This window comes from Sphaeramia orbicularis, chromosome 20, assembly GCF_902148855.1.
Source record: "Sphaeramia orbicularis chromosome 20, fSphaOr1.1, whole genome shotgun sequence".
Taxonomy (NCBI): Eukaryota; Metazoa; Chordata; class Actinopteri; order Kurtiformes; family Apogonidae; genus Sphaeramia; species Sphaeramia orbicularis.
Genome location: NC_043976.1, coordinates 9,891,770 through 9,916,733, shown reverse-complemented (window position 1 = coordinate 9,916,733; position 24,964 = coordinate 9,891,770). Strand labels below are relative to the sequence as shown.

General features: G+C 39.1%; 1 protein-coding gene across 1 annotated transcript in view; it reads left to right on the top strand.

Moving 5' to 3' along the window:
* Positions 1–24,851, top strand: part of kiaa1217 (KIAA1217 ortholog) — a 167,255-nt gene extending 142,404 nt beyond the window's left edge. Inside the window, 14 exon segments of the mRNA XM_030123051.1 lie at positions 4,570–4,709; positions 4,835–5,010; positions 9,408–9,538; positions 10,349–10,496; positions 12,042–12,534; positions 13,578–13,776; positions 15,165–15,475; positions 17,702–17,857; positions 18,144–18,264; positions 19,683–19,762; positions 19,862–21,505; positions 22,029–22,160; positions 23,197–23,449; positions 23,452–24,851. Coding sequence (XP_029978911.1) covers positions 4,570–4,709; positions 4,835–5,010; positions 9,408–9,538; positions 10,349–10,496; positions 12,042–12,534; positions 13,578–13,776; positions 15,165–15,475; positions 17,702–17,857; positions 18,144–18,264; positions 19,683–19,762; positions 19,862–21,505; positions 22,029–22,160; positions 23,197–23,449; positions 23,452–23,741 — 4,274 coding nt within the window. The 3' untranslated portion in view covers positions 23,742–24,851.
* The last annotated feature ends 113 nt before the right edge of the window (positions 24,852–24,964 follow it).

The window sequence follows — 24,964 nt, the reverse complement described above, 5'->3', positions numbered from 1 at the left end:
GCAGCTGTCAGGTGCTGTGTAAGTAAGACAGGAGCGAATAGTACTGGGGATTAGAAAGACAAAAAGTTTGTTCTCTCACGACTGTGCTAAAGTGTGAGTGTGTGTCGAGGGAGCTTTAGAGTGCACTTTAAACATTCCCTGACCTATTGTGTGGTACTTGGGCTGGGACAACATTTTATTTAATGGACCTAGTGGTTAGCACAGGGCGGGAGTCAGTGTTTCTGACGCTGTAGGTTGTTTATAGATATGTCTGACTTGCTTTTTTTTGCTTTTGGAAAGGGATTCTAAGCTTTGCTGTCCTGAGTTGGAGGCATACGTATAAGATAAACCTCAAAATCTTGATAAACATAATCCCTAAATTTTTAAAATTATTTTAAACCAGTGGTTTCCAACTTTTTTTGGCTCGTGACCCCATTTTAACATCACAAAGATATGGTGACCCCAGACATTCAAAACGGAGAATTTTTTTTTGGACTATGTAATAGTTTGATATATATATATATATATATATATATATATATATATATATATATAAATTTTAGACAACATTTAGTCTATAGAATGTACACTATATTGCCAAAAGTATTTGCTCACCTGCCTTGACTCGCATATGAATTTCAGTGCCATCCCATTCCTATTCTATGGGGTTCAATATGACGTGGGTCCACCCTTTGCAGCTATAACAGCTTCAACTCTTTTGGGAAGGCTGTCCACAAGGTTTAGGAGTGTGTTCAAGGGAACTTTTGACCATCCTTCCAGAAGCGCATTTGTGAGGTCACACACTGATGTTGGACAGAAGGCCTGGCTCTCAGTCTCCGCTCTAATTCATCCCAAAGGTGTTCTATGGGGTTGAGGTCAGGACTCTGTGCAGGCCAGTCCAGTTCATCCACACCAGACTCTGTCATCCATGTCTTTATGGACCTTGCTTTGTGCACTGGTGCACAGTCATGTTGGAAGAGGAAGGGGCCAGCTCCAAACTGTTCCCACAAAGTTGGGAGCATGGAATTGTCCAAAATGTCTTGGTATGCAGAAGCATTCACAGTTCCTTTCACTGGAACTAAGGGGCCAAGCCCAGCTCCTGAAAAACAACCCCACACCATAATCCCCCCTCCACCAAACTTTACTCTTGGCACAATGCGGTCCGACAAGTATTGTTGTCCTGGCGACCGCCAAACTCAGACCCATCCATCAGATTGCCAGATGGAGAAGTGCGATTGGTCACTCCAGAGAAGGTGCCTCCACTGCTCTAGAGTCCAGTGGCGGTGTGCTTTACACCACTGCATCCGGGGCTTTGCATTGCACTTGGTGATGTATGGCTTGGATGCAGCTGCTCGGCCATGGAAACCCATTCCATGAAGCTCTCTGCGCACTGTTCTGGAGCTAATCTGAAGGCCACATGAAGTTTGGAGGTCTGTAGCCACTGACTGCAGAAAGTTGGCGACCTCTTCGCACTATGCGCCTCAGCATCCGGTGACCCTGCTCCGTCAGTTTACGTGGCCTACCACTTTGTGGCTGAGTTGCTGTCGTTCCCAAACACTTCCACTTTCTTATAATACAGCTGAAAGTTGACTGTGGAATATTTAGGAGCCAGAAAATTTCACGACTGGATTTGTTGCACAGGTGGCATCCTATCACAGTTCCACACTGGAATTCACTGAGCTCCTGAGAGCGACCCATTCTTTCACAAATGTTTGTAAAAGCAGTCTGCATGCCTAGGGGCTTGATTTTATACACCTGTGGCCATGGAAGTGATTGGAACACCTGATTCTGATTATTTGGATGGGTGAGCAAATACTTTTGGTAATATAGTGTATGTTATTTTGGATGGAGGCAGAAAAGCCAGGTGTAGATTACTGCATAAAGTTAGAATTTTACTTTCCTTGGTCAGGATATGTACAGTCAGTCCAGCTTGGATTTTCAAGGCTGACAATTAATACTGAACAAACAATAACTCAAACTATGAATTATGAAAGAGCTGCAGCATCTGAAACCGACCACAATGAACATTTGAAAGATAAACAGTACCACAGTGCTTCAGTTTCAGCTTCACAGTTTGTCATGTCTTTTATGTATTGTGATTGTCTATCTCAACTCACCCTATATTTTTATTAGTAAGTTGTTGTTTTTTTTTTAATCAATTACTAGAAATTTCAGGTGACTCCATTTGAATTCCAGGCGACCCCACATGGGGTCCCGACCCCAAGGTTTAAAAACACTGTTTTAATCCATAAAGACCCAAACATCCATCATCGATGTAAACCATCTACTGATCCAAAATGCTTCATACCTGTTAGTCCATGAATCCTATCAATACATATAAATAATTGGTGTAAAATACAGTTTGTCATCTTTTCATGGTCATCAGATATGACGTTCAGAGGCTCTGTAGTTACTGTGGAAATACCATCATCTTCTACAACATTGATTCACCAGTAAAACCCACTGAGTTTGATCAATGACAGTGGATGAAAATGCTTGTGTTATGTTAAATTCATGATATATTTTACTGAACAAGTCACTTTTTCTACAGTTTTCTTTGTTTCTGATATAATAACCCTCAACTTTAATCTGAGCTTTTATGAACATCTTCATAATCAGTGAATCAAATGTGGGAAAACATCTGATGTATACTGACAAAATGCAAAATACAGAGGGTAATATTATAAATAAATGGTGAAAAATCCCTTAAGAAATGTTAGATATAGAGAAAATTTTATTTGGGAACCAACATAAAAGTAGCAGCAGTTCTTTATGGGTTAAGCCAAACAAAGTTTCAACCGTGATGGTTCCATTTGACAACAAAGGAGAATGAACTGAAACTACTCTGATATTGAGTCAACATTGATTTACATCCATTTCAGTGTTTAGATGCAGTCTGGGAACAACCAAAGGTTTTAAAAGTCTAAACACAGGGTGAAGTTTCTGAAAGTGGACCGAATTAAATTATTATTGTTGTTGACCATTTAGGGACATTCACCCAAAGTGCAAATATTAACTCTTCTCTGTTTCCATGGTTACAACCTCTGTCTCCACCAGTGACTGAAATGTTGAAATCTGTAAACATGCATTTCAGAGGCGAAGCCAATATTTGACATATCTACTCTTATTGTGCAGGGGAATAGGTGCCGTAAAATGTTGAAGCAGTCATTATGAAACATTAGGAGCATGAAGTCAGACTGGAGGGTTGCCAGGAGAGAATATGTGTGCAGACATGTACAGTCTAACCTCTAATTTGTAGACTAAAATCAAACAGGAGTGGTTTGAAAAGCACAACTGCAACTTGCTCCAAGGTGTGGGTTATATTTGTACTTACATGTGCAATTATAGAAAAAATAAAGAAAATTAAAAATGATAAGAACCTCTTCTTGGGAGATACCATGATGTCTGGGGATCTTTAACCCACATGTGGCTCTTAGTTTACAGTGACTCCTTGTGGCTTTGTCAAAAAAACATAAGGAACATATAGAAAATACAAACAATTATTTTTGACCATTTTACTGTCATTGTTGTTGGCCCAAAGCATTCTTCTATTGTTTATCTGTAAAAAAAAAAAAAAAAAGAAAAAAAAGAAAAGAAAAAAAAGTTCAGTTTTTATACAGAAAAGAAAAAAATGTGTTTTTTTTCCAACAGTTAATCCATAGTTATATTTTTGATTAAGCTTAATATGCAAAATTTTCCTCAGAATTAGCCTGTTTCTAAGTAAACCTGCACATTCTAGTGTTTTTTTTGTCTCCATAACAGAAGAAAATCAGTTTTGTGTTTGGGAAATAGCACCTCCCAATAAAAAAAATCATAAAAATCACAGCTGTTTCTTTATTGTGCTCATATTTTTCCATAAATACTTCAAACATTGGATTTATTGTAATGGAAATGCTAAAAAAAAAAAAAATCAAATAATCATAAGTAGGCTACTAGCTACTGTGTTAAAATGTAGAAGAAATTAGATATTTTTTATAGATTTCTTTTGTTGCCCTCTGACCCTGTCAAAGAGGAAGATTTCTACTAGATTTGTTTGAAGACATTAAGGAAAAATGTTTAAAAGTGTGTTTACTGGGTTTAATATAATAATAATAATAATAATAATAATAATAATAATAATAATAATAATAATAATAGCTTTATTTGTATAGCACCTTTAAAAACAAAGTTTACAAAGTGCTTTGACAGAGGGCACAACAGCAGGATACACGAAGCAAGTAAAAACACTAAAACAGAAGCAACACAATTAGAGAGATGTATGAACAAGTTCATTATCAAACAGGATCAAATTAAAAAATTAAAATTAAGGGTAAAAAGGGGACAGACATCACATAAAAGCAAGTCTATAAAAATGTGTTTTAAGAAGTGATTTAAAAGATGTTACTGATGTTGTAATATGACAGTGGCATGATTATAAAGACAAGTTAATTGTTCTAATAAAGAGAATGGATTTGTGTTCTATTGGATTTTTACATTCCATTCTAAACTTAAAACTAAAATTTTACATACCTGTAGTGAAATGGCTACAGCATTTTCATACTTGATATTATAAATGCTTTGTCGTTTAATGTTTGACTTTTTTGTATACAGGTGGTTCTCCGGTTTTGGCACCCAAGAATAGTTCAGCCCCTCCAGACAAGGTCTCAGTTCCTCTTAAAGTCAACCTCCTGCAGTTCAGGAAAAATGTGTCTGACCTCAGGATGCAACTCCATCAGATGCGACAGCTGCAGGCAAGACCTCATTATACTTTCAGTTCATTTACAGGGCATTGGTGTAAATGTCACCACTGCTTTGTAGCGCAGTGTATTTTTCCGGGACCTCTCATATCTCATCGGACTCTGTGTATTCCTTTTAGCTCCAGAACCAAGAAGCGTTACGGGTGCAGCTGAAGCGGGCCGAGCAGGAAATCAGTGTTAAACTGGCAGAGGCCATGCGGCGTCTGGAGGACCCGGTCCAGAGGCAGAGGGCTTTGGTTGAAGAGGACAGGCACAAGTACTTGGGTCTAGAAGAGCGTGTACTAACACAGCTCAGGTGAGTCCACTTAAAGCACTGGTTCCCAACATTTTTTGGCTCGTGACCCCATTTTGACATCACAAATTTCTGGCGACCCCAGAATGGAGACATTTTTTTCCTAAAATTGATTTGTTTTTGATCATGTAATAGTTTGCTATACTATGTTGTAAATAAACATTAATTTTAGAGGACATTTAGGCTATATAATGTATATTATTATGGAAGGAGGCAGAAAAGCCAGGTTCAGATTACTGCACAAAATGAGAATTTGATTTTCCTTGGTCAGGATATGTACAGTCAGTCCAGCTTGGATTTACAAGGCTGACAATTAATACTGAACAAACAAGAACTCAAACTATGAATTATGAAAGAGCTGCAGCATCTGAAACCGACCACAATGAACATTTGAAAGGTAAACAGTACCACAGTGCTTCAGTTTCAGCTTCAGAGTTTGTCATGTTTTTTATGTATTGGGATTGTCTCCCTCAACTCACCATATATTTTTTATTAGTAAGTTTTTCTTAATTTTTTATCAGTTACTAGAAATTTCAGGCAACCCCATTTGAATTCCAGGCGACCCCACATGGGGTCCCGACCCCAAGGTTGAAAAACACTGACTTAAAGAAAAGATTACCTGGCCGTAGTGAATTTCCATTGCTAGCTATTTCAAAACATCATCTTTAATACTAGTGGTTCCATCAGGTAACTTATGTCATCGTCTGTTGTGGAGTACACAAGTTGTTGCTCTGTCAGTCAGTCATGGTCAGAGACATCTTGCCTTCTTCACGGGCCGATCCAGCACAGGTGGTCACGCAGTAACGTTGTATTATCTGATTACCTGGGCTGTGATGGACTGGTCACTGACCCTGTGCAGCAGACACCAGTCTAAATGACACATTATTGGCCAGTGCTGGGTCAGGTCTCTAGGACAATGGCAGAGTGCAAAGCCTAATGCTGCACAAACAACAAGTGCAAACATGTACTTTCCACTCCATCTTTCTCACTGACTGCTGCTTGTTTACTTGCACTCATCACCCAGAATATACGAGGGTACATCACTTACGGCCGATAATTGCTGCTCTCCATAGGTTCTTGGTTTTACCCTGAACGCCACCACCGCTGCCATGGCCATATATATATACAGGGTGTCCTATAAGTCTCCATACATAGGAAAAATAAACGTTTCTTGACATAAACCATTTTATTTATATAATATGCTCTATATGACTGCCATTTTGTCGGGAACACATTTCAATGCGTGTCCTCGACTGCTGAAGAACTATAAAGAAGAAATATAAAGAAATACATGTTAGAACCATATGTATTATGTCTCCTATGTATGGAGACTTATGGGACACCCTGTATATATACATTTTATATATATATATATATATATATATATATATATATATATATATATATATATATATATATATTTATTTATTTATTTATATATATATGTATATATATGTATGTGTGTGTGTGTGTATATATATATATATATATATATATATATATATATATATATATATATATATATATATATATATATATATATATATATATATATATATCAATCAGAGGATTTGGGGGATTTCAGGGATATACCCTTGCTGTCAGCCCTTGACAGCGTAAGCCTTGTTCATGTAATAAAAAGGTCCAGTGTGGTACATTTATGACGATTTTTTTTTTTACTGAATTTGTGCGTGTCTTGCTTATAAGTAATATACAAAGCACTATTAATGTCATAAGCATGACCAGTTCAGGTACAGTTTAATGTTCACTGCCATTTGCTACGACAGCATATTGTTGGTGACTTTACCTGGCTTATTTCAGAGTCTCCTCAGCCTACACCTGTAATGCTCCAGTGCTTCACGTTGCTTCCATATATAGGAAATCCCCAAAAGGCTTCATTTTTATCAGCTTACCTGTGCTATTCACTTCCAAACTCTTTGACAAGCCAACGCCCTCCAAATTACAGCCCACAGGTTTATACCGGCAAGCAGTGCCTGCCTCTGAGAGACAGCAGTCTAGAACAATGGACCCAACTGTGGAGTAATTATTCACTACCCTGCTCTTATTTTAATTCACTTGGTTCATCTTGCCAACAGGGAGCAGTAATTGAATCCCTTTTATTTCGATGTTTACAGGCAAGGTCAAACCGTGTTGTCTTGCTTAACAGTGGTGAACATATGCTCCAATAAACATGATGATAGAAGCTCGTAGAGACTGGGAAATGAACAAGGAAGTCAGTGGATTAAGCTCTTGTTTAAGACTGGTATCCAGCTAGTTGTGGGTCAACAAAACATGGTCGCTGGCACTTTAAATAAGGCTTGATAATTAGGGCTGCTTAGACCAATGGGAAAAAGTGGCGTGAAAAACAGAGCTCGTGTCCTGACCTATGAAGGCACAGAATGGTAAAAACAAAACAAAACAAAAAAAATAACACACACACAAGACCAATATACTTAAGAAAAACTAAAAGGAGTAAAAAAGCATTTAATTAACTGAAGCAAAACACTGAAATTCAATAAATATTACAATGAAAAGTGCAGAACCTTGAATAAATCTTGGTTTTTGTGTCATATTTACTGTCATGCTGTTTTTTTAAATACTATCCTTAAATAAAAACAAAAAAAAAAAACAGAAGTCAAACTAATTAACTCAGCTAAAACTGTTCAAATCTTCAGAATTTGAACAAAAATAGTTGCACACTCAATTGACTCAAACTAAATGAGGTGTTATATTAAAAATAGGAACATGTCGTAACTTTAACAAGAGGAATACAAGGAAACAATTATCCTCAGGAGTTGTAAGTCACATGCTGTGTCTTTGTCAGAGGATATTATTAATGAAAGTATCATTTCCTCTAAAGAGCAAAGGTGCAGAGTATTTATCAAGGTAGCCTGCCAAACGTACTTACAAGCCACTTTTCACCTGCAATATGTCATAGCAACAGTGTATCCCCATCGTTAAAACAGGGTCTTTGAAGGTTTCAAGTTTCAGTTGAGTAATTTGCACTGCTGACTTTAGAGAACGTGAAAAGTATGATGAGAGCATTTCTTTCAGTAAATACCCTTGATGGATGTAAAAATGCTACATAGGTAGGTTTAAAGCTATAATACATAACATTTCTGCAATAAATATCTAGAAACAACTAGGTCTAGATCATTTTTTGTTGATCATACTTTGAAATAATGTTCAAATTAAGAGAAATTATTAGTTTTTTTTATTTTATGTAACAGTCCATTTCAAATGATATGCTTTCCAATTTAATGTTACTTGTAATGTGACTAAAACTTTAATGCTTTAATTCCTTGTAGTATCTGTAAGCATGATTTCAGCCTGAGTCACAATAGATAGATTTTCATCAGCGTTGGTGGTGAAAATAACTCCCATGATCCCGCATTACTTCACAATCTAATATGTGTTTTATGATTGTTTAGATTGGGAGATCCCTTACAGCACAAATTACATACCGTGTGAGAGATGGTGTATTAGAGTCACAGTATCTGCTTCTGTATCTGTGGAAGGCTTTATCTGAGAAAAGGGAAAATATGTTTTCTTTGTTCTCAGCTGGAATTTCCCATCATCATTCCCGTTACCGACAGGACTTGGCATAACGGGCTTTTAACTCTGTGTCTCCTTATTGCCTTTCGTACTCCCTTTAGAAGGGGAGGGGGGGTGCTATAAAAGACTGTTTCTCAAGGGTACCTGGCCACAATGAAGCACCATTTTAGTCCCTCTCAGGCAATCCAACACTGCACACAATGTTATCGTTCGGCACATTTCCCCTCGGAGCAGCCAGTTGCTCAAACACTGGGACGCTTGTGAAACAGCTTCATATGTTTTTGTATGTGAGGAAGTGTTCACTCACAAATAAAACCATCCTGCAATATGTAAACATTTGTGGTTTTGGGATCTGATCCAGTTCAGTCTAGTCTAACCAATCTGATTTAGACATGAAAACACTCTGCATAAGGGGAGCGTTGGTTGAAATTTACCTTTGGGCATTTTACGTTCAAGATATTTGCTTCTTTTTTTTTTTTTTTAAGAATCATGTACTGAGGTCTGCTCTTACCTTTACCCAGGCTTTATCACAGTATGGCTGTAAAATAACTGATTCGTCCCTGCCCCCTGGTGTTTATATGGGGTAAATAAAATATTAATAGCTGTGTAAATCTCTGCCAAGTACTTGAATAATAAATAAGAACAGATAAAAGAAAGTATGTTTTGTTGCCAGAATTACATAAATACAAACTTATTTTATATTGATGTTTATTTATTTTTCATGAGGCTCACAATGTATGTATTTTTTATCACGTCATAAAATATATGTACTGTCTTTGCCAACTGCTGGAAGAAAATTAATATTTTACTTATTTCACAAGCTCATATTCTTTTGCATGTTGCAGTGACCTGGAGCAGTATGTGGGTTCTCTGCAGAAGGACTCGACTGCGACACACAGAGTAGTGACTCTGAAAGATGTTGAAGAGGGAGCGGTGACTCTGAGGAAGGTGGGAGAGTCTCTGGCTGGGCTCAAAGGTAAGACACAGAATTTATTTGTATGTTGGAAACCTCAGTAGCAAAAATAAGGCAACATGTGAACCCATGAGTGGGTTTGATTATAATAGTTTTTCTCACCTTTTAAAGGGGTCATATTTTGCTAAACCCACTTTGATTAGTCTTTGGTGCATGTATTTGTGTATTTGGAACCTAATAGTTAAAGAAGTTTGAATTTGAACCCTCCAGTTGCTGCAAAGCTATCTTTATATTAATTTTGGCAAGAATCAAGTGGATTTCTGCAACCTGCTTCAATTCCTGCTTAATTTGTTAGGTCTATAACTAGTTATGTCATGACATTTGTACATATAAGGGCTAGACTTTCGACGAACATTTCTCTGAGTACGACATAATTATTTGTCTGCAGCAGCGGTTGTAGTCCATACTGAAAATATGTCCAAACTTCAAGCTGACTACCTCAAATGTTCAGTTGTTGGTTGTATTAACAAACATAAGTGGCTGAACGGGACAGAGAAGCACAGTCTACAACCTGGAGGGGGTGGAGCTTGAAGTGGCTCATTTGCATTTAAAGGGCCAGCACTCAAAACAACCTTTCTGGTGTCATTACTCAGAAATAGGGTTGAAGATGGACCTGTGGAGATGAATTAATGAAGAATTCAGACCCAAACATAGCATTTGCAGTTTATGTAGACCACAGAGAAATGTTTTAAAATGCATAATTCCATTTAAAAAAGCAAAATGTCACTCCTTTAAGTTCACACTTGGTTTGAAAACATTCAGTTTTGTTTTGTTGTTTTTTTTTTTACAAAATATCTCTGTGATTTTCCTTAGGGGAGTTCCCAGCCCTGCAAACCAGGATGCGGGCCGTTCTCAGGGTGGAAGTGGAAGCCGTCAAGTTCTTGAAGGAGGAGCCTCATAAACTGGACAGCATGCTGAAGAGAGTCAAGAGCCTGACTGACACACTCAGTAGTCTGAGAAGGTAGAGGAAAGAAAATGCAAAGAAAAACGTCAAAGGAGATAAAGTAGGGATCAGTAGAGGAGGTGCTGGAGTTTTGGAGCTGAAAGTAAGAGAGGGAATTGAAGATGAAAACAAAATGCGCTGTGCAGATCTGCTCACAGAGTCTATGATGTGGGAGATTGTACGATTTGATTATACTGGCAGCCTGGCCTTCATCCCATCAAAGAGGTCATTCTGTGTGGACAGAGGAGTGTGACGTCCAACTTGATTTACTTCCATTGCCTTCACTGAACCGATAAGTGAATTAATTTGGTGGACACTGCAGCGCCTCATTTCCATTTTAATATGTCACAGATACCAAACTCACTCTTGACTTTTCTTTCATTCTCCCATCAATGACTGTCTTGTCTTTAACTTAAAACAACCCCTGTTGCCAAACCAAAAGACGTTGCATCATAGCTTTTAGTTGTGTTTTAACCTCCCATGTCAAAATTAATCAACTTTATTACAGGGTTTGATGTAGTTCAAAATCTTTTTTCCAAAAGCCTGTAAGTAGTAATTTTGGTGAAAGTTATATTCTATCAATGTTATGTTTAAAAAAAGAAAGTTCTGCAGTTTATGTAACCATGACCATGTGTAATATGAATACACTGAGTTTGCAAATTTTAGGAAAAACAGAACAGTTGAACAACGTGTGTCACAAAATAGATTTCCAGCAGTAAGTACAAATAGCACACTCGAATAAAAGAAATGTTACTCATTTAAAGCCGTACTTACAAGTAAATGTATGTAAGTGTGATTATTAAAACGTACATAAGACTGTCAAAAGTAAAGTTGTCATTGTGCAGTAAAATGGTTCCTCTCCATGTTACCGTTATCACTATTTACATATGAACAGATTTATATTTGTGCAAATTCATGTACAAAATTTTATCTTTCAAATACTAAAGCTCATTAGAGTGTTGTACATATAGTCTCATAGAACTAGAGTTACATCCAGTTACTAGTATTTTCTTGTGTTATCCACAGCACACAAAATGTAAGTTTATCCATGTCAACACATTTTGTATATTCTATGACACCCCTGGCTTCTATCATCTGACGGATAACAGCAGTCAAGTTACCAGCAGGAGTAAACATTTATGGGTGGATAAATTGCCAGATGAATTTCAGTTAATAAATCCTATGAAAATGTCACCATATTTTGTATTCAGCAAGCACGGCACAGGTTATAAAAGCAGAGCAGGTTGATGAGGAAACAGGTGCATTGGCAGGGTTTTAAGTGAGGTCCTAATTATGAATTATAGCCTAGTTTTATTCATTCTACTGAGAAGCCTTGGCCTTAATGTTCAGTAAAGATAACCTTTGAAAGTCAAAATGTTATATCCTATTCATTCAAAAGCAGCATGGCTATATTATGCACCATATATATGTTAGTCTCTTAGATGTAGTGGGAGTCATGTATAAAATGCATAAAATGGAAAAACTGAAGTATGAGGAACTGAAAGTACAGTGCTTGAATAGAAGTATTTCTATTTATCCACGGTGTGTTTTTTCTTTCTACAGATGTGCCACTGAAAGCACTCAAAAAGGTCCTGACTCGTCTGCTAATGTCCCTGTGGACAACAGCCTTTCAGCAGCAGAGCCCCCTGCTGAAGCTCCCCCAGTATCAGCCCAACCTGGCTCCCCATCTGCTCCCTTAGAGCCTCAGAGCTCTACTATCAGATCAGAGGTGATGCCTTCTTCCCCGGTGGTCATCCATCATGTCCAGAGCTCCCCGGTGCAAATGCAGCAGTCCCAGCAGTCTGCAGCCCTCACTGCTCAGCCCAGCCCACCACTCACCCCCAGCCCACCTCACCCCCCCAGTCCCAACCCGAGCAAGAGTCAAGACAGGGAGTCTCCTAAGGGGGGCATGGTTGATCCTCCGAGTCCTGTGCGTCATAAGAGGACACATGGGAATCCGACAAATAATGGCAACGGCACCACCAGTCAGGATCTGGTTATAGAGGAACTCCAGAGCAGTCAGGACAAGAGCAAAAACAGGGCTATGTCTATAGAGGTATGCTTAGTCACCTGACCAGCCCTTTTTTTTTTTTTTTTATCATTATTTCATTTTTATGTATATATCACAAAGAAAACATTTGATTGACACCCTTGGCTGTTGGCTGTAAAAATCCCAGTATATGGTAAATGTATGGTCAGTTTTGTTCTATATTTACTCATTGCATGATTTTGTGGAACTTTGCCCCTCCTCACTTAGCTCCATGAAGACCAGAGCAAGACACAATCAAGTATTCATCCAGTTCTAGCTTGTAGAGTAATATTACTTAAATGGAAAGATAAACAATCTCCAAAATTTAAATCTTGGTTTCTGAATCTTTTACATCGTTTAACATTGGAAAAAATTAGATATTCTGTAAGAAGATGAGCCAATAAGTTTTTCAGTACCTGGCAACCTGTAAAAGAGGTAGATCCCTCACTTATTCCAGAGTAGTCTTATTAATATGAGTCTGTGACTAATATCTGTGTTCCTTTTTATTTATTTATTTATTTATTATCCAATCCCACTTTATTTGTAAAGCACTTTAAAACTACTGCAGTCGACCAAAGTGCTGTACAGAAAAATAATTAAAACCAAAATAGAAGTATAAAATACAGAATAGATTTAAAGACATAGAAACTGTACAAAAAAGAAAAAAAGTGCTATACAGAAGAATAAATAAAACCCAAATAAAAAGAATAAAATACAAGAATAGATTAAAAAGCCATACAATTAAAAACAACAATATATTATTATTGTTAATTATCATCTTTTTTATGATGCAACAGGGTGGGAATGTTCATGGGTTTGGGTAAAAAAAAAGAAAAAAAAAAAAAGACTGTATTATGCTTTTCTGGATGACTCCGTGTGTAATAAAAACACTTTGAACAAAAAAAAAAAATATTTACCAAGTTCTGCTCACTTACAAATCAAACAAAAAGGAACAAATACACCTCCAATATCCAGTGTCTCTCCTAAGTATTTTGGAAATGTGAGATCATTTGCTATAAACAGAACCTTCAAATATGTCTCTTCCCACTTTCTATCTTTTCATCTTGTAGGCAGCAGAGAAGGAATGGGAGGAGAAGAGGCAGAACATGGGTCATTATGACGGAAAAGAGTTTGAGAAGATCCTCCAGGAGGCCCAAGCCAATATGATGAAGGGAATTCCTAATCTAGAAGTGGAGGAGAACCCAGTCATCGTCTCTGCTACCACTGGAGAACAAGCAGAAAATAACAGCCCAGTGGAGTCTCCAACAGGTACCAGTCCATCATAAACAGAACTTCAAGATCTAAGCACAGTTTTCTATAGAGGGTATGCACATACGTCACTTCCCCCCCGGGCCACGCCCCTCTAAGTCAGACTGAGTGGCAAAAACCAACCTGCTCAACATGACGGAGTATAGCAGTAAACACAGCCAGACCGGGAAAATGTGAAATATGAAATTAAATGAAGGACAGTTGGACTGGACATGGATCCGTACGAGCTACCAAAGAACAAGTGGTCCGTGAACACTGACATGTGACCTGAACTCGCATATCCTGACATTCAGGGTGGAGGGGATCATTGTTATTTTTACCTGAAACAAATATACATGGTTTCATCATTACTGACAACCAGGGTCCAAAACTAGGCAGAGAACCAGCTGATCCAAAGTGCATTTACAGTAGACCGTGGACTGACCCCAGTGAAGATATGCATGATCTTCTGGAACTGAGGAGATTTACTGAGTCTAGTTCAGATCAAGTACTTTATCCAACACAGATACTACTGCTTTGTACCAGCAGGGTATGATTTTATTCTTAGAAATTATATTTTTCCCATCTGTTTTTAAATTACAACATTATTCTTGTAATATTATGGCTTTATTGTCGGAATATGATGACTTTAATCTCATAAACAAATTACGTTTTTGTTAAATTATGAGTTTTTTTTATAACTACAACTTTCTTCTCATAACATCGTGATTATTTTTGTATTTGACTTTATTATCATAAATTCTGGGTTTTATATTGAAATTTTATGACTTTATACTCGTAGTGACAAGTGTTTTTATTTTCTCATGTGGCCCTAATACGTTCGTAGCTTTATGCTCGAGTTTCCCCATATTTGAAAAACTGAGTTAGCCTCAGTTTAAGTTAGTTTACTAATCATGTAGGAGCACAAGGTTCAGAATCACAAAATGAAGACAAAAACCATGAAAGATCTGATCACGAAACCAAGAGCTTTACTAAGAAGTAACGTTAGCCAAAACAATATGTAATTTAAGGTCTGATTTTACCCAAAAATACAGCATAAATTAATGTTACTTTGCACAAAACAGGATCCACAAATCCAGGTTTGGTTTCCTGGATTTGTGGATCCATCTACTTCTCTTTTCTTTGTCTTTCGGTGTCTGTAAAACGATAGCTCCGACTGCTTTTCAAACCTGTTCATACAATCAATCGCACAACAGCTTTTCCCCATTTTTTATTAAATATTGTTCTTAAGTTTAGACGGTATTGAAGCCAACACTGTCACTCATCTCCCTCTTTCTGCCACTCAGTAGGCGTAACCGCGGTGACTTCCGCCAGCGGTGACATCACGTGCATACCCTCTATATACACATTTTAAAGTATGTATTCCCATGTACCTGATTTATGTGCAGATGAGTCCAAGGCTGAGCCAGTTGCAGACAAACCAGCCAAGAAAGGACCCGAGAAGCTCCCTAAGCCTGTGGCAGAGAAACCAGCCAAACCTCTTCTAGAAAGGTCCTCCAAGATCAGATCTGAACCCTCTTCCAACACCAAGCCGGCTCCCATAGACACTGTGACCAAGACGGGATCTGAAAGGGCGAACAAATCTCCACCACCCCCTCCTCCTCCTAGAAAAACCTACCCCAGCTCCGGCTCAGGCATGACCACCACACGCTCTGGGGAGGTGGTCTACACCAGCAGGAAGGAGTCTGTGTCGGCTCAGGTCAGTCTGGGTGGAGATGGTTTTGTCCAATATGGTCAGATCACTAAACTGGTGTAGTAGGTTGGTGTTTTTCTTTTCCTGACTATATGGGTGCTGGTCCCTAAAAACAGGACATGGGGGGCTAAAAATTCAAACCAGATGTAGACTAATTTTATGAAGCAGGTTTGGAAGCACTTTGGGTCTGTTTTAAAAATAAATACTTACTAAGATAAAAGAGAAACTATTTTTCAGATACAACACATTTTTATTTTATTTTACATTATATTTAATACAAAAATCTGCATGTAACGCGGTCAAAAGGACACAAAAACTACGCGCTACTATTTTTTTGAATATCTCTTTATTCTCTCACGGGTACATTTTGGGAATTGAACTAATTATGCAAGGCAGAGTGTTTCACAAAAATGGCCGCTGTTTTGCAATATCATTCACAATTTATGTGTTTAAATGGGTAAGTTCTGCATGTAACTTAAGTGGACATGATGGGTTACATACAAAACCTAGAATGAGGCTGCCAATTCATGAAAAACCCACATGTCTGGATTAAAAAAAAAAAAACACTAGGATTCTCAACTTTAACACAGTGTCTTAATTTATAGCGGTATATAAGACCAATTCAAGCCAAGTTTTCAAGATCAAATGCACTGACACCTAGGTAGCTTTTCATGTCCCAAGTTTGGTCCTATTTTTGGCCCAAATATTTGATTAAAAAAAAAATTCATTAATTTTGGGATTGCTCAGAGTAAGAGTGTAATGTTTTTGCATTTATCTGAGGTCATCATTAGGTACATCCGGGGGGGGGGGGGGGGGGGGGGGGGGGTATATCTAAATTTCTCTTGTATTATTGGGTCTAAAAAGCTGGCAAAGTGGTAGGTATCAAAATGTACCCAGTTTCATAGAAGCACCCATATTTAAAGTGAAAATTCAGCTTTTATTAACTTGGAACTTAAAACTATGATGTAATTGACTCATTTGTCCCCTAATTTTGTACTTTTCCTAAAAATGTGTTATTTTATACTCCTTTATTTTCACACTTATTTTTCTCAGATATTGCTGAAATGCCTAAATGAATAACTGATTAGCTGAATTTGTGTATTTATGTGAATGACTGTCCATAAGTGCAGTGTGTCTTTATTAGTATAGGCTATTTGGATATTAATGATACTTTTGGCAACTGTTGGTGTGGCAGTGTGTCATCTGGGGGGGGGGCAGTTTCTGTTCTGCATTTTTAAGGAAAGACAATTGCAACAGCATTTAATAATAACATTTAATTACAAAAATAGTATTAATTTTTGAGTCATGACACACTCAATAACATAGTCATCTGTCTATGACTCTGAATGTCTCTGCCAACATTTTTCAGGCAGTTTGTCCAAATATAGTTACCGTCGTGCATGTGCAAATGGGCAGTTGATCTAGTAGTGACAAGCAGCAGAACCAACCAATAAAGATGGAAGACACTACCACTGCAAACACTGTTCCGTGTTGTAAAACCTTAAAATTTTAAATTCAAGACTTTAATATGCATTATTGATTTTTTTTTTTTTTTTTGGAGTATCAAATGTATGGTGTGGTGGCAAGGATTTTGCCATGGTGGTGTGCCACAGCAAAACCTTACCAGCAGAAACACTGCATTGTTCCCCTGTTCTGATGTCAAGGCTCAACATCTACAGATATCTATTCAAAGATGCAAAAATAGTCTTTCTGTAGCTGTCTTACATGCCCTCCAACTCATCGTTAATGAGATTCACTCATTGGAATGGTGTACATTTGTTCCTTCTATCATGATATGAGCCTCTTCAGTTTCCACCCACATCACTTTAAAAGTAATTATCAGTTATCACCAGTGCAGCCTCCGAACTTCTGGACCAGGAAGTAGGTGTAAGACTGTTGTAAATTGCTCCAAATCACAGAGATGATGTCCATGGGACTAATATTTTCACAGGATTTCTGTGTTCACTGACATACGGTAGGTGATTTGGAGTGGATATTTTTTATTTCGTTATTCAACAAATTACAGATATGGCAGATTTTCACAGGATTAAGATCAGAACCTCAGCAATTATATGATATAAGTGGTCGACAGTAATGAAAGGAGCTTTAGATTATGAAACAGGTGGACCAAAACAGGTTTGTGACTGGAGAATTTCTTTAGTGAAGATAATGCTGTAATACAAGGCAATACAAATAATAGCATTTTTTTTTTTCCATTAATTTTCACAACAGGAGGTTGAAGAGGAGGCCACACCTCCTGCTCCCCAACCCAAGACCACCAAGGTTCCGCCGGACACCAAGCCCAAGCCGACCACCCCTCCCCCTGTGACCACCTCGGTGACCAGAGAGGAAGAGGATGAAGGCGATAAGATCATGGCAGAACTCCAGGTTAGATGCATGCAGTATTCCAACGCGCACACACACTCGGTGGCATGGGGTTAACTTTGGTAATTCTACATGATGGGAGTGGGTTGGGCTGTCTTTTCTTCCCATGGAGGTTGACTTCCTCAGAGGTGGTAAAGGACGGGTACTGACAGCTGTCAAACCCGTGGATTCTGAGTCTTGTTTTGTCTCATCTGAGGTGTTACAGCTGTGGCAGAGGTGACCATACTCAAAGTCCTTCCCTCCTTAAAACCCTTGCCCCCATTCCCCTTCACTTTTCTCCCCTCTTTAGGTTTTCCAGAAGTGCACAGTTAAGGATGTAGGGGTGAAAAATTTGGTAGAGCCCACCACTCGAATTGAACCACAAATCAGAGAACTGAGACCTGGGGGTTTAATGCCTCTCAAAGAGAAAAGGTAAACTATGTGTCGCCGTTCAGCTGTCCAGCTAACTGCCTGCCTCTTCCAACTGTCTGACACAATCGATGGCTTAACACTTCTACAACTTTTGTGCCCTTGCTTCTGCTCGAGAGAAAACTATAACAGCTGCCTCCAACAAGTTCCTTTCCTGGCTGCCTCATTTTCCTTCCCTTGTTTGATTCTGCTGGATATTACAGCTTTTCAGGATTAAGTCTGCATAAAATAAAGCCTCCAGAAAAGATGCTATGTCTTTTGTGTGTCTGGACCAGTCGGTGATGTTTTTTTTGCCACTGATTTAATTCTTCCTTGTGCTTTTCTCAGAATGAATAAAGACCTCAGCACTGTATTATACAGGCAATTAAATCGTCTTCTGTCTTTCTTTAATAATACATCATGTCAAAATCAACCAAACAAATACTTCTTAATTGATTGACAACTGAAAGATACAAAAATACTACAGTTAAAGATGTAGACACAACTTGTTTTTGCAGACTTGGTTCACTAGAGGTCAGTCTGGCCCCTTTGCATGCTCCTCTCCCTCACTTGAACCTTTTCCAACAATTACTTTCCTGTTCCTCTGCATCTTTGCACAACTTTACCCTAGTTTGCTTTCACGGCTTTATACCTATGTATTCAGCACTTAATGTTTCATGCTATTTCCACAGTTGCGTAGTTTTTTTGCTACATTTAATTGCCCTATTTGTTAAATATGGCAGATATGACTCATCCAAAGTTAAGATATTAATGCTTAGATTATGTGATTTAAATATTAATATGTTCATTATTAGAGGCGTGAGATGTTCTGAGCAGTGAAAGATAAAATATACCACATTAGCCACTATTGGAGATTATGGCCAAAATTAAAAGAGGTGCGAAGTGCATGAACATAACCAGACTTTGTATTTTAATGTAGATATACCAATGTTTTGTTAAAATTTTACTCTCAGTCTTTTTGTTATTTGCATGCAAAACATTTTTTATTTTAGTCTGTTTGATTGTCAAGGAAACTGCACAGATTACTGATTTTGAAATTTGTATTTTCGTCACCTCAAACATGCAAACTGGACCTAATATTAAAAAAACCTCTCAACAGTAAAAATGCATTTAGCTCAGTTCAGTGTCTAAGAATCCAGTTTATTGCTGTACATACAAATTGAAGTTGTCTGTGATTACACAGTTGCATGGGCTGACATTGAAATTGACATTCAGCTAACCTTGAAATTGTACTTAAAATCATACCATGCATTGTTACATAATGCAGACCTGAAGTTAATCAAAGCAGCATCTTCTGTTTGCTAAAGGATGCTAGTATGTCAGATACTATTATGGTCCTGTATGTGAATTCATACTTAATCCAAAGCAACCTGACATGCCAGTTGCACAGTAATATTATTCCCTCGCACACTGTCCTACCAGAGCTCAGAGCCCAGTCGAGAGGATAAAGAACCAGACACAGATGAAAATGGAAATACTACTGCTCGACAGAGCCAAGGGGTGTGTATGACTTTAGATTCATACAAATAAAATATATCTATTTATATTTTTTTTTTACTTGTTACATGAAGACCTTGTAACTGTTTGAATTATTTACAGGTCATATACTATGTGACTGGACAGATTCCCAAAGAAACTCCACCCCCACCAGGAACAGAGGAATCCTCTGAACATCGAGAGTCCACACAGCCTCCATCACAGGTGTCAAATGTCAATGTTAATGACAATTCTCCAGGCCAGCAACAGCAGCAACAGCCACCCAAGTCACCCCCACCTGTAACACCTCCGCCTATATCACCTAAACCTGTGGGACTCAATGGATTCAAACTGCCAAGGAAGCAGGTCAAACGCTCTGAATCCTTGAAGACCAATGCAGAAATGGAGAAAGGAAAAATCCGTAACAAAATTAACAGTGAAAAGAAATGCAAAGTTATAGAAGAGCATGTTTCGAGTAAAAATATAATACCTGAGCCTTTGGCAACCTCAACAGTGAGTAGTGAAAAAGAAGGATCTACCCATTCTGTTCCACCCACAGCAAAGGATCGTAGTGATAACAGTGAGCCGCCTAAAGCTAACTGTGAGGAGGGAAATGAGGAGGCGAGTCTTAGTCCGGACTTACCCGGAGAGGAGGCACCTCCACCTCCTGACAACATAGCTTTTATGATCACCAACACCAAGGTTCAGGCCTTATCTTGTGGCGAGTACCAGGAGTTAGTAAATGCTAAAAAGGGAAGTGTACAAACTGTTACTGTAGGCAATGCTGCAAACAAAGGAAACTCAGCGGTGGATTCTGCTGCACCACAGGATAACGGTTTCAACAAGAAGCCTGTCATCATCATTTTTGATGAGCCCATGGATATCCGCTCGGCATATAAACGCCTTTCTACAATCTTTGAGTGTGAGGAGGAGTTAGAAAGGATGCTAGCAGAAGAGCGCATTGATGAGGAGAGCGAGGAGTCCGACACTGAGAGGAATGGCGGGCAGCAGGCAAAAGAGACTGAAGGGGTTGATGGGAAAAAGGCCAAGTCATCACAAGGCAACGCTGACCATGCAAGCTTATCATCCTCATCCTCATCTTCAATCTCTGAGCTCACAGACAGCGGAGTAAATTTAGAGTCAAATGGAGACAGCAAGCAGGATAAGAAAAAGTTCAAGTTTAAGTTTCCTAAGAAACAGCTTGCTGCATTGACCCAGGCCATCCGCACCGGCACAAAGTCTGGCAAGAAGACCTTACAGGTGGTCGTGTACGAAGATGAGGAGGAGTCTGATGGCACCATCAGACAGCACAAAGAAGCAAAGAGGTTTGAGATTTCACGTTCAAAATCTTTTGCAGACACATCCAAGTCGACAGGCCCGGCCCAGATGAAGAGACAGAGCTCCGAGTCCCTCCTCAGGACGGATGAGATCCGGAAGAACACCTACAAGACACTGGACAGCTTAGAACAGACCATCAAGCAGCTAGAAACCACCATCAGTGAGATGGGACCACGCTCCCCCGAGGAGCCAGTCAGCACAGAGGAAATGAGAGCAGGGGATGGGAGAGGCTCAGAAGGAGTGGGGCTGAAGAGGTCATCCTCTCTGCCTACCTCCAGAGGGTCTGGCCCTAAGGTACCTGGCAAAAGTTCGCTGAAGAAGCCTAAACCACAGCTTCTTCCACGCCCTGTAGTCATCCCCACCACCACCACCACCACCTCCTCCTCCACTACCAGTACTGCCCCCAGTGCCCCCAGCACCGTACAACAGGTCTCTCTCTAGCTCTTGTTGCTCTGGGAGGCTTTGGGTCCTTCTTTTTCAAATCTACCTTCACTTCAACCTAACCACTAAAATTACAGAATCATTAATCCACTCCACAGGTGCTAGGAAGTGTTGGAAATGTCCCCTGTAACTTTCTCCCTCTGTGAAATCATGGTGACATGATTGGGGGTGGCATTTTATTGGGTTCCTGGCTACCATCTTTTCCCTTCAAGTCATTGCTAAAACTCTCAAGTTTTCAGCAAGTGTCAAACTCCTCATCAAAGACATCTCATGATGATTAATCTGTGTTGTCTTCTTTATTCCTGACTGCATGTCCAACTGTATATTTACTATGAGGTTTATGGTCCCACTGGGTGCATGGTCTGTCACTGGTGAACATTGTTGAGGTGTTGAATGAACAGGTTTTTTTCCCTGTTAGTGCCTTGATTTTTCATACTTCCTATATGGTGTGTTTTTTCTTTCTTTTGTTTTATTTCTTGTTTTTTGTTTTTTCGTTTGGATCCCCTTGCAGAACACCAGTGTCGCTTCCCCTACTAGTCGGATGCCCGTCCCTCTGTCTGCGAAGTCCAGGCAGTCACCGGGTACCACAGACAAAGCAGGAAAACAACAAAAACTGCAGGACGCTCAGAGGCAGTTCCGACAGGTAGTTTTACTGTAGGGCCTAACCAGAGAATGGAGAAAAGAAAATCTAGGGATCAGAACATGAGGCATGTATCATAAGGGAGACAAAGACTACCAAAGCTTGAGATATAATGTGTTTGAAAAAATAATACACTCGCCACTGAGGCAACTGTGGATCTGTTACTGTTTCTCTCGAGAAGGCATGTTTGACTCTTGACTGTTACCCCATAACATCACTGTACTGTATGCTTCTGCATGTCCACACTGCTCATGGTTTTCACTGTGTTGGTGACTTAACAAAAAAAAAAAACTGGAAAAATGGCAAAGAAAAGTGGAATCCTATCCTGTCATCATCTGAGTTGTCATCACATCTCCAGTTCCCATCACAGCTGAGTTCCTAAACAGTGTTGCCAGACCCCAGGATGCTTATGGCTATGTTAAAAAAAAAACCAAACCTAACTGACTTTTTTTTTTCTTTTTTTTTTTTTTTAACGCCTACGCCTCCTCCCTTCTCACAATGCACCTCTGCTCAAACCCAACACCACTGCATAGCTTCTTAACCTCACGGTAATATATTTCCTTCACCCCCCCCACAAGAACCCTCGCCACAACTCACCATCTTGCATCGTCCGTTTCAGTGGATTACTGGCCCACGTTCCCCCTGTTGCTCTCACTCTTCACACTTTTAACCCTAACGCTCTCCAGCCTTCCTATGCAACTTTGCCTTCTGAATTTTACAACCAAGCCCCTCACACGGTCTAACAGCCCCTTTAACAGGCATTTGTGCGTCTGCCATCATGCTGTCTAACCTTTGCGTGTTCCGTTTCTTAGTAACATGTCTCTCAGTTCCAAGTTTCGTGTAACATAGTAAAACCAGAGCTTCTGTACATGTTGTTTTTAGTGTCTTTTAGTTTTGTCGTAGTGATAATGTATGTGCAGATAGTATGTTTTCATGTCTATAACTTGTAGTTTTTTAACATCGTCTTGCCTTGTATATGTAATATTTGACCAGATTCTTTTTTGACAACCAGTGTCTGTTTTGGCATCTCTGTTTGCAGGCTAACGGAAGTGCTAAAAGAGTGGGAGGGGATCATAAAACTACTTCCCCTACTATACCCATCTCTAAAATCCCTGCTTTTTATCCTAGCTCTACTAAAGGCAGCTCCCAGTCTGCACCAAACTCAGATGCTACTAATCCCATTAATCCTTCCTCCTCTTCCTCTTCCTCCTTCTCCTCCTCCTCTGTGACAAAGTCCTCCATCCTGTCCTCTCACGCTCCTCGTTCCGGTTCCCTCCCCTCCTCCCACATCCCCTCCTGTCTAACGGATCCCTCAAACTCCCCACTTCCTCACAGCACACAGGTAAAGCTCTCTCGTTCTCCTCGCAGACTCAGAATGGTCGAGTGCACTCCTCCTCCTCCTCTTCATTCTCCTCCTCATCCTCCTCCTCCTCCCCCTCCCCTCTGTCGCCCACACCTTTGGGCCCAGGTGGAAAGAGCATCCGCACCATACACACCCCCAGCTTCACCAGCTACAGGTCCCACAACGGCAGCAGCGGCAAATCCTGCATCCCAACAGCCACAGCAGCTAAGGACAGTACCTAGCCCCATTACCGCCTCTCTGGCTTTACCACGTAGCAGGTAGACCGGGTCATGTTTAACTTTTTATAGTTTGGATTTGTGTTGTTTTCTGATTTTGTAAAAGTGTTAAGTGATGCACTCCCTACATTTTGACACTGGCACTCTCACACCGACGCTTGTATTTCATTTAAGTTGCATTTTCCATCTTTGTTTGATGTTTTCTTTAATCCCTCTTGAAGGCATACCAGATGTTCTGATAAAATATTTTATAATAGAACTAAGCATTTTAGTTTTACCACTTTGTAGTTAAAGTGGAAGACTCTTACGGTGTTGAAAATTATATTTTTCTTGATGTAGTTATGAATAGGGAATATAGAGTTGATGTACAATCACAAAGACCATGTAAAAATTGTGTTTTATTTTTCAAACCAGAGGTTGGATAACCATAGTATATTTAATCTTCTATATTTCTTATGTTGCCAGACATTCAACACAACCCTTGTAAATGCCTTTTTATGAATGTATACATAATGTATACAGACATTTTAAAGCTAAACTCATTATATTCTGCTTTTGTATAGTATTTTCTCATTGTCACCCATATGAACTGCCAATTTCTTTGACAGATATGTAAAACTGGTATTATGAGTAATACAAGTTTTGATTTTTGTGTGCCTATTTGCCAAAACTGTACAATTACACACTTCAGGCCTATCCCAGTCATGAGATTTAGGGGAATTTACAAGCACTCTCTTGGTGTGACGGCTGAAGTGTCGACCTCAGTGGTTTATTGCTGCTGGTCCCGGTTTGTTAAGTTAACATGTATTGTTGTCTAAATGTAAACTGTACTAAAAGCAAAGTGGTGAATCAGTTCTGCCATGTGTACATAGATGCTTCTACTAAGAAAATAAGTAGTTTTGTTAACATACCAAAGTTTATTTGTATGCATGCCTTTCAAATACTTTAGGAGAGTGGTGTAAAAGAATAATTATGTTTGCACAGATAGATTTTTGTAAATATTTGGTCTTCTCTCATTTTTGTAAAGCTTTAAATCATACTATACAGGAGAAATGTGGTAAAGACAAAACTGTGTTGGATTAGCAAAAATAAACATGTGCATGCTTGTAATGCAAAGAGCTTGAGTGTTTTCATTTTCATTTTGATAGTTTCAGTGTGACTTTTTGTGTGACATTGTGTAAAGTGATGACATTTAAGACGAATCATGTGTCGGTGTGATTTTTCTGAAG